General features: G+C 33.7%; 1 protein-coding gene across 1 annotated transcript; it reads left to right on the top strand.

The window, feature by feature from the left end:
- Window positions 1–1104: 1104 nt before the first annotated feature.
- LOC120336216 (ectonucleotide pyrophosphatase/phosphodiesterase family member 5-like) lies at window positions 1105–6765 on the top strand. The gene is made up of 6 exons (XM_078109737.1): window positions 1105–1805; window positions 2189–2380; window positions 2848–3030; window positions 3209–3348; window positions 3982–4102; window positions 4725–6765. The coding sequence occupies exons 1-6, from the start codon at window positions 1142–1144 to the stop codon at window positions 4892–4894; spliced, it is 1470 nt and encodes a 489-aa protein (XP_077965863.1). The 5' UTR covers window positions 1105–1141; the 3' UTR covers window positions 4895–6765.
- Window positions 6766–11105: the final 4340 nt, after the last annotated feature.

The following is an 11105-nucleotide window of genomic DNA, read 5'->3' as shown; positions in this document are numbered from 1 at the left end:
TTTTACCGTTCCGAAAATGAGAGAGATATCTGCTAGAGTAACTTTGGTTAAATGAAAGGCACCGCTACCGGTAGTTGAGTTGCTGCAATGAATGTTCTGATACCATTCGGAACTACCTACTTGTGTAAAGGACGTTTTCTGCGTTTCCATACATAAAAAAAATTATAGAGGACAAGGCTAGAAGTAGGAGAAGATCTTCGAGTTGCCGCTCTCAAATTAAACCGCGAATTGATATGCTGTTTTCTAAACACAAAGCCTATAATTCCCATTACTGCATGAGTAGGCAGAATAAATGCTATTATTTGCGATGGGCTAAGTTTAATATAATATTGTGCAAGAAAATTGTTGGTGTCAGTCAATAATATTCTTAAAACCTTACAATAATAACCTTACATGCTTACTAGGTAAATTTGAAATTTTTTTGGGGGGCGTGCCAAAAAATAGTTGCGGACCCCTGAGGTACGGTACTATTTATTCTGGCAATTTTATTTTGAAAAGAGCTCTATAGCTTCCGAACTTTGGAACTTGTAAAATATTGTAATAATGTTTAAAGCAACATTCCACAACAGAATTTTGTTGTTTTGGGGGAAAGGAAATATTACTCCATATGGTATTCGGATGAGTTATTTTGTTTGCATATTTTGTTTAGGTATTTAGTGTCATGCACTCTACTGCTATATGAACACATCGTTAAAAGCCAGGACACAAGACGAGAAGGAGTTTTTATTTATAGCGAGGGAGAAATAATAATATATTGAATAGATAAAGGCAGATTTTATTAGAAATGTTAGATGAAATTATTGTAGAATCAGAAATTTAAAATGAAATTTTTATGTATATCTACATGTTATTATTTTTGTCCTATATGATAAACAATTAATTATTGGAAAATGAAATTAGAATCATCAGTTGAACTTTATAATTTACATCTGAAAATATTATCAGTAATGGAATCGTCACATATTGCTGCATTGTTGAGTGAAATAGTTAGACTTTACAGGGAAATTGTATTTTGCGTCAGTTAAGTACGTAGCTTATCTGGTTATCGTAGCTTATCTGGTTATCGGGCTTCATCATTATTCTTTAAGTGTTATATATACTAAATTCTTATTTGTATTTTACAGGCACTTATGTTGTTATAATGGGGAGGAATCCTCAAATTTTTGTAAAAACTTTTCTCTATGCAATATTGATCATATTCCAATTAGCAGTATGTGAACATACTCCCAAACTTTTGCTTATTTCTTTCGATGGCTTCCGTTGGGATTATCTTTCAAAAACTGACACGCCAAATTTTGATAGAATTACAAACAATGGAGTGAGGGCAAAATGGATAAAAGACTCATTCACATCACTCACTTTTCCTAATCACTATACAATTGCTACTGGACTTTATGAAGAAAGTCATGGCATAGTTGCCAATATATTTTATGATCCAGTATTTAATGAAACTTTTCAAATTGGAAACGAGACAACCGTGCTTGATGGGAAATTTTGGGGTGGTGAACCCATTTGGGTGACAAACCAACTCCAGGGTGGCCGGACTGGGGTGTATTATTGGCCAGGTAGTGAGGCAGAGATTAAAGGTGTAAGACCTAACATATATGAGAAATATATTAAACAAGAGGTTTCTATGGCTCTTTGGAGAAATCGGACTGATACAGTCATTGAATGGTTAACAGATCCTGAAAATGTTGTTGATTTAGCTCTGTTATATTTCAAAGAACCAGATCATACTGGGCATATTTATGGACCTGAATCGCCCGAGGTTGTTCAAATGATTCAACAATGTGACAATATTACAGGTTATTAAAATTAATTTATGAGCTTCACAATCTGAGGTTGCACTTTGTATAATTTTGCCATTACAGATTTATGTTTTTATATTTCATGTGTCCTTTAATAATCGAAAGAAATTTGAATCCAGTTTATCTGTTTGCCCTGAAGAAAAATAATCTCCTTTCAACTTTTAATATCATATGTATATTTGTTCATCGCTTTGTCTATTTCATGTATAAAGGCAATACATATTTTGCACTTAGATTGAGTATATTTCAATTTCAGTACTATTTAGCCACCCATAGCAAACTAAACTAAATCTCTTTATCTTTGTCCTAAATATAAATCAAATATTTTGCTTACACTATTGTCCAAATTGGTAGATTTCAAGGTGAAATATATATTAAAGGTTATATCCTGGATCAAATTGAAGAGCATGGTCTCAGCAACCTGTTAAACATTATCATAACAAGTGATCATGGGATGACTGGGATGAACAGAAGTAGATTTATAACATTGGATGATCACATTGACACTCATCAAACGAAGCATCTTATAAATTACATTGTTGGGACAAGTGTGTGGCCTAAAAGTGGAGAAAGTATGCTTAATTTCGAACAAATTAACTAATACGTATTTTGAATATATACTAAATAAGACCATGTTTGATCAAGGAAGTGCAATTTTACACATCTTTGGTAAGCCTGAACTTCAAGTACCATACTGCTACTAATCTATGAGCATGCAAGTTTTGGTCCTCACTTTGTTGGAAAACAGAATATTTCATGTATTATATGAATGGTCTATTATCGTTATCGAATATGTGGCAGTTCAGTTTGGATGGTATATTAACGTTATACTTACTTTCCCGTGGTAAACAGCGAGATGGGATTTTTTTTTATGCCAATGTACTGAAATATGTAAATATGAGAAGCTCATTGCTTTCACCGGTTTCCAAAATTTCAATATCTCCTCGAAATTTCGTCTTTATCATCCTGTATAATTTTTCTAAAACTGCGCTAATGAAGAGCTATTTCATTCTCCTAAAAAACAAAATTTATTTCACAGATATAACAGAAGAACTTTACAAAAATCTTTCATCCATTGATCCAGAACATGTTCAAGTATGGATGAAAAAAGATATCCCACCAGAATATCATTATGCAAACAATCGTCGTATTGCACCTATTTTGATGTCGGCTAATGAAGGATGGGGTATTAAAGAAAATTGGAACGACACCCATTATCTATGTAATTTGAGTTTTTATTGTTTCATTGCATCCTATTGGTAGTTAATATGTGTTTGTCTAAATTTAAGTAATATATGGAGTAGCCTACTGTACTCATGTTACATTGTGATTCTTGGCATTTATTTATTGCCCAATTTATTGTCTTTGTATGTTAAATTCTACTATTATTAATATTACAGTAGGAAGACATGGGTTTAACAATTCAAAAATGGACATGCATCCATTCTTTGTTGCAACTGGTCCAGTGTTTAAGAAAGGATTCATTTCTGAACCATTTGAAAATGTTAATATATATTCATTGATGTGTCATATATTAGGGGTAAGTTATAAATAATCAATATCACTGGCTAAGGTACTTATATATATCTCTGTGCTCATCAGTTCTAGTTGTGAATTTCTCATCATTTTTAGTTCAGGGCTCTTGCTTTTTCAGAAGTTATGAGCATTAAGTTGTTTTTAAATGTGTATGTGACTTCAGTTGAATCAATATGTATTATTAAACAAGTTCATGAGAAATATTCATATAATCATTTAAATAAAAAATGCTATACAGAGTCAATGTTGTCACTCGCCAACCACAGTAAAATAGTCTACCACATGTATGGACTGATAGTTTAAAACTATACTTTGAGTTTAATTCCAATTTTCTATATTATAAAGTAATCATTGTGCAGCAATGCATTAATATGCTATGATGCGACTACATTAACAGTTCTCCTGTAATTTTGATATTATTCATGATAAATAAGTTATCGATGGACATTCTTTCCATTTCTATTCCTGTCAAATATCCTTTGTAGGGTGTGAATATGGATGGATGCATCATTACAAAGTGCCAACTGCCAACCATATTTTATGCCTCTATCAAATTATTTTTACAAGTATCAGCAAGTCTATTTTCTAGACTTGGTGTCTCAATTCCTAATGTGTGATACAATGGATTGATATTTAGATAAATCCTGCACCAAACAATGGTTCATTAGATGCTGTGAAACAACTACTTGCTGATGAATATATCCCAGATGAGGAATACAAATATACACAACTACAATTCACTATCGCGAAATGGGCAGGCAAGTAACAGATAATAAATGTTTGTTAGGTTAAATTTCAATTATCGGAATGATATATTTTTATACTTCATACATACTCTTTTTGCTATAACTCAAACTTATGTAAATACTTCAAGATATATGAAATGATAAAAATATGTGTTACATTTTATAAACTTCGGAGGATATCTCTATTCTTATATACCAATTTGATTTTTTGCATCAACATGTCTGATTATCTTTTATATCATAGTTGGCTATTTAGGAAGTCATTTCGGCACCAGCTTTATAAGTAGGTGAATGAATAGTTCTTGTTTGTATTATTTTAGTTGTGTTGGATAAGAACAGCTGCATTACTCATACTCAATATAAAAACAATATGAATAAGCTTTATAAAAAAAATTGGGAGGAGGGTCTAGTGGTTAATGTGTTATACTTAATAACTGTGTTGGCATCTCGGATTACACATCTCTGGTTCAAATCCCATGACCCTCTTCTTACCCAGGGGGTGCACTGAATTAATTGGGTAGGTTCTGCCAAACCAGGAAGATTTCGATCATTTACAAATCTTCTTCAAGTTTATTTTCAATAAATATTCCCAGAATTATACTTAAAACCATGGTAACTTTATAAATTTTTATAGGTATATGTTTTGGAGCTATTATTGTTATCGTATTGCTGATTTATGTGATCAAAGAACTCAAGATGAATTCACAAATGAGAAAAGAGGTTTCAGGATTTTCCAATTCTAATTTGACATATAGTGAACGAGATGAAAATCGTGAGCCGTTACTCAGCACTGATTTTCCTTGATTCTGAATTCTCTACTCTAATGGCATGATGCAATTAAAAGTATAAGTTTCTTTGTTTTTTTATCATGTAAAGTATTGTGGATGCATTTATGTTTCAAATGTCAGTAATGATAAAGGATGTGTTAGTTATATTTTTAAATTTTTGCACAGTCCTAGTATAGGAATCTTCTGGTCTTTATAGGTTCCAATGTATCATGATCAGATACACTGTAACATTAGTTTATGAGTTATGGTAATTGTTTATTCAATTTATCTTCACCTGTACTTTTGATTTTCAATTTACAGAAATACCTAATCAGCTGATAGCAATTTTTTTCAACTTCAAAATCATTGATGAGCACTCCTCTAATTACTTGCACCTATTACACCCGAATAACAAACTATTTTCTGTCACCACATTTTTCTTCCATGTATCAAAATGAAAAATGTATAATATCTGAATATGATTGCAATGCATCATTTCAACGGTTGAAAAGAATGTATATGGTTAATGCTTTCGTGAAGACGGCAGTAATTAAAAATATATTCAATTTTAAGTTGGGCCAACTAGAAAACATTTTCACATGGGATACTGGCTTTTGTATTGTATGTGGGAACTGACAGAGAATCAATGAATTTTTCCACACAATGTTTCATTTTAAACTTTGCAGTTGCATCTATATATGTGACATTTGAAACATGGTTTATGAGCGAGTATTTTAGGGGTGTTTCATGTTGTTTGTAGTCTGTGTTTCGTGCTATGTTCTATATTGGGGATTATTTTCAATATAAAAACAAACAATGATTAATCATATTGATGTTGCAAAGCGACATTGATCCCGATGGCAGTATTGGTTTGTTATGAAATAAATCTGACTGATAAATTGCTCTTCGAAAATTGCTTTACTACGCCCTTATAGATTATAATTGTCTTTCTTATCCAAATTTATTATTTTTCCCTGACAGTTCTTTTCACTGTTTTAATTATTATGAGGTGGAGTGACATTTTTATCTTCTCAAATCTCAGCCTGTGATGTAGTGTCTGTTTGAATGGTGGTTGGATATTCTTGCCCCACAAGCTTAATGTTGCTTTACTTTCAGGAATCATTATCTTGTATACTTTGTAGATATTCTCTTTATAAAAATTTATTATGTGCTAATTTTACTTTTATTATGCGCAATGAGGGCAGCAGATATAAAATATTCGGAAATTATTGTGCACTTGTTAGTCATCCTTTGTTAGTTGTTGAAATTGTGAGTCACTTCCTGACCAATTTAAAAATAAAAAACAGATAAAGTTCATAGTTGCTTAAGGTTTTTATCCTCAGTAGATGATTGTATGCTCAAATTCTTCATATTAATTTCAAAACCCCCCCAATTCACTTCTGGATACTCTAGTGAAATTGATTATATGTATATTTAATTACATTTGTTATCATGGAATATGTCATGTAAAATTTGTGAAAAAAACTGATGTTATGATTACGAATAATAGCCGGGTGCATTCAATATTGAATATACATATTCAATATTATAATATAGACTCTCGGATTTGAATGTAAACTTTCGGAACCCATGGACTGTGCTGGGAGAACCCTGGTCGAAAACCACCGTCCTAGACCTAAGATATTAAAGGTCTGCTGAATGATTGTTATCTGTATTATTTTGAAAATTGAAATAAAAAATTACTAGTAAACTCGCCAGCAAATAAAATGAAGGATAAGCGAAACTCCTAACTGAATATCGTAACATAAGCCTGATTCTGTTGGTTCAAAATGAAACTCGCTGGTCACTGAATGCAGAAATTATTCTTTTCATTATTTATTTAATGTGTCAAATCATCTGAAACCAATAATATTGTGCACACTGGCCAATAAAATATATTCGTTTCAATGCTTGGTGGTTGACTGTCTACGTTAGTAAAGGTTAGATTGAGTACAATGTTTGTTAGCACAGTCCGACCTCCACTTCCTTAGTCCGTAGTTGTTCTACAGAATCTGCACCAAGTGTACACATTAATCATTTTGCTAAGTTACTGTTGTGCAAAATCGCTTTACTCCGTAATCGATAGATTTCAGATTTTCTGTACTAAAAATAGGAAAAAGTCGCTGAAAGGTTATGAACTTCTTCTATTTTTTCCCAATGTCTTTCGACTTCTATGTCAATCTCGTTGGGAGGCGAATGAATTTATCTGACTAAGCTCTCGGAAAACAAAGCTGCACACTGGGTAGAACAATAATTTCATTATTTTTGAATGTGGAGCTTGACAATATCATGCCTAACGGCGAAAAAATTAGAAAAACCCTGTTTAACATTATTTTACTGTACATGAATAATAAATGTATATAGGTATCGTACGTACACTGGCCGACATAAAATTTTCATGGTGCTTAAGATGTTTTAACCGTTTTTAGCAAATTTGAGGGCGCTGATTCCAGAAATCAGTGATGAGCTGGAAAAATCGTAACAACCGGAACGTACCTAATTCGTGTATGCAATATATATTTACAACACGACGCGGACGCAGCCAGAAATTTTTGTCTGTCCCAAGATAGAGGATAGAAGAACTACAATGAAATATGAATTCATTACCTAAAATATGTCTGTTTATAATTACAAGAATATTCTTACCAATTCAATACAAATGTTATTATCAGAATGTAACAGGACAAATTTTCAAGTAAATAACTGAGTTTACCGGACAAACTAAACTTTCCATGACCTAATTTTATTTCAACAACAGGAACGCAAATAAAATAAAATGTCCAACAACCGGAACGCCGTTCCGATGCGTTCCGGCTACAGCTCATCACTTCCAGAAATGCTGTTACTTTTTCTCTATCGGGTCTATTTTTTCTTCTATGGTATATCCCTCTCTGCAGGATACCGATAACTACAATAAAGATAGGCAAATTGAAGAAACAACAATTTTCTGTAATTTTATTGAACATATTCATGGAATCTCACCAAAAAATCACAATTAAAACTGGAAGTTGTAATGAATGCTAACTAATAGATGTCATCAGCTATAAACTGACGCTTACTGATTTTCTAGAATGGGAGACCTCGGCATCATCGCGCTTGATAGACCAACAATTGTCTGCAGGCATGGTGGCATCACAACGACCTTGATAGCGAACTTCCGAGCCGCTTATATCTTGATGGAAGGGCTCCCCTTGCCCTATCATTCGCATCACCCAGATTTTATGGAAAACGGGCAAGATGGCTGTCAAAATATGTAACATGATCTTTTTATTTGCAACAAGTTGACAGAGACTTGTGAGTAGTTTTTCAACAAGCTCATTGTAGTTGTGCGCCTCTGATTTTCCCAAAAAATTCACTACATTTGTAAACGCCGTCCATGGATTCATAAAATTACAGAAAGTTGTATCATTCATTAACTTTCGAATCTGGGTCCACCAAAAATTCCAGCTTTTAATTCTTCTGCGGTTAGACCTGGAAATTTCCTAAAAATATATTTGAAACAGTCGCCATCTCTCTCAAGAGCATCCAAAAACTGCCAAGCTTTATGTGAAGAGGAGGAAACACAATTTTGGAACGCTCAACCCAAGACCAAGCCAGAATTGTGAAGAAGAACACATTTTAAACTTTTTTTGGAACTGTGTATAAAAAGGCTTCAATGTTGGACACCAAGTTGCCGCAGCAAGCCGGCAACGTCGTTGCAATATACAATGTCTTTTTCCTGAGTGAAATATGACAAGAATTCAATAAGGCGTTTTCTATAGAAGGTTATGAAAGTATTGGAGCTAGAAATTCAGGAGATTCTTTGGAAAAGTTGAAATCTCTAGTCAGATCAATAAGTTATCCACGAGAAAAAGGCTATGGCAGTGAAGAAAAAGAAAAACCGACATCTGAAATAGCGCATTTACTACTATCAGTAGACAAAACGGAGGTTTGGTCTTTTTCAGAACCAGGCAATACCAATTTGGACAAGCCTTCAAATAGGGATTTGTTCAAAATGAATTGTTTTAAAAAAATTGTTTTAATTGCGCTTCTTATTTGCAATAAATCTTTCAAAACGCCACAAATATCGATAAAGGCTCATGTACACCTTCTCAAGCTGTAGTTCAGTGGTTGGCGCAGTGAGACGCAACCGATAAGCCATTAAGTGAACGACCCTGCTGCGATGAACCACCTTGCGAAAATTGAAATGCAATCGAATAAATGAGTTTGTATAACCTTGATAAACTCTATCACTTCAACCCTACAAGCAAAACATGCTAAGCATAAATTAACCGAACAGTATTAACCGTAATAATGCCTTCATTTTATGAGGAAAATGTCGATACATGAACTCGAAATTCATATTATGGCGTCATAACAGATTAGTTGTGGCTTCTTTGCATCAGAGGACTCTTACAATTAGCATAAGCTAGGCTAGGGTGTCTCGTCGTTTATATTAGTAGATTAACGCCGATATAAGCATATTCTTCGTCATCGCAATCCACTCGTTTTGCCAAAGGGCTGCACTTGATCTAATTGCTTCTGTAGTGGGCTCGTGATCTAATTTTCATGATTTTTCTTACTCAAAACGTCTCTCAGACATCTCGGCTAAACATTCCGGGTATAATCTTATGACTTTGGTGGAGATACAAACGTGGCGATAAATGTACGCAATAGAAGTAAAAGTCAAATTAAAAAATTTTACTTACATGTTTGAAATTATAATTCCGGCTGCGTGTGCAGCTGCCAGAATGCGACGTTTCGGCGTAGTTTCGCGGCGATGCAAGGGGTATTTCAATAAAAAAATACAGAAAAAGTTTGATTTAAAACAAACTCTTGTTTTAAAACACGATGTTTTTTTAGAATTGATAAAAAACAAAACCCTACCTTCAAACACTGGAAAAAAAATTTCATTGCATTGTGGAATTGGCCTAATTGCAAACTCGAGGTTTGGATAAACTAACGATCACCCGTTCTTCCTATTGATCCCTTTCGTGTTCACTGTACAGAAGTAGCAGTCATCAAAATAATTTTTTGAGGCCATTGGAATACCAAAGCGGAGTGACTTTCTATCCTTTTTTGTCCACTGTGGAAGATGCTCAACACATTGCTTGCATTCAATATGGGGTGCCCATACCTCATCTTGATCACCCAGCATTAAATTGAAGTAGGCAAGATAAGCAAACTTCACAAATTTACTGATCCCTTTTATGTTGGATTGCAATTGTATATTCTCCGCAAATATAGCAAAATAAATTTAAATTGTTTTAAACAATGTCGCCTTAATTTTTGTTCCAAAAATCTGCAACTGAAGCTAAATAATGCATCTTGTTTATTTCATGTCTGACTTAACAAAATATGCAACAATGGGCAGGCTTATTTGCTACACAGTGTCCACTTTTTATCAACTACATACTTCTTTAGTTATATAGAAAATTTAAATTTTACTTTTAAGGTGTGTAATGTCATAATCGTTTGGCATACATCACAATAAAAACCTATATTTGCAATTATAACGCTAAAAGGCATCCCTAATTTTAAGGTAGAAAAGGGGCGCTTAGGTAGAATGTGCCCCAAGATGGCGCACAACCTGAAAGCTGTATGTGTACCAGGTTAGGGTTATCAGGTTGTGCGCCATCTTGGCGCACACACTCCCCCAAGCAACAAAAAAGGTATGAAATAGCAAATATTTCAACAATTTGACCTGGTGAGAAAAAACTAGTATGTTTTCGTACTCAGCACCCCTAAATTAACCTACGGTATATCAGCTTAGAAACCGTTGACACCAAAATAGTGTTGGCCAGTGTTATTCGACGGAAAAAACACAGCATCACCAGCCAATATTGTTCACATTGCTTGTTTTGGCTGTACACTACTCTGTTAGGGGGTTTGACACACTGTGCTTCCAAGTCAATGCGGCATGTGATAAATCCACCATCGCAATATAGCGTTTGTTGCAATCCAAGGCTCAAATACGAAAAATACTTTATGTATCCACTCCCCACTTTTGAATGAAAAAAAAAAATTTCTATACTTGGCTGGCTGAAATTTTTCGTGTCCGACCTCAGTTGAGGTTTTTGCCCTACCCCAGAAAGCTTCTTTTTGTGTGGTTTGTGCTCATAGTTGTAGCTCATGTATTGTGTGATTTGGAATTTTTGAAATAAAATTTTTCATTATACAAGAAATTTCAAATTCATTTTTGTATGACAGGCACGCTTTTTATAAGACATCTAGTACACAATTTTACGTAACATCTGGTAGGATACAGT

Source organism: Styela clava, chromosome 2 (genome assembly GCF_964204865.1).
Source record: "Styela clava chromosome 2, kaStyClav1.hap1.2, whole genome shotgun sequence".
NCBI classification, from domain to species: Eukaryota; Metazoa; Chordata; class Ascidiacea; order Stolidobranchia; family Styelidae; genus Styela; species Styela clava.
This window is presented reverse-complemented; position numbering and strand designations above follow the sequence as displayed.

Coding starts and splice junctions, on each gene's coding strand:
- LOC120336216 (XM_078109737.1), top strand. CDS start 1,142: ATGGGGAGGAATCCTCAAATTTTTGTAAAAACTTTTCTCTATGCAATA. Junction 1,806..2,188: donor ACAATGTGACAATATTACAG/GTTATTAAAATT, acceptor TATATATTAAAG/GTTATATCCTGGATCAAATT. Junction 3,031..3,208: donor GAACGACACCCATTATCTAT/GTAATTTGAGTT, acceptor TTAATATTACAG/TAGGAAGACATGGGTTTAAC.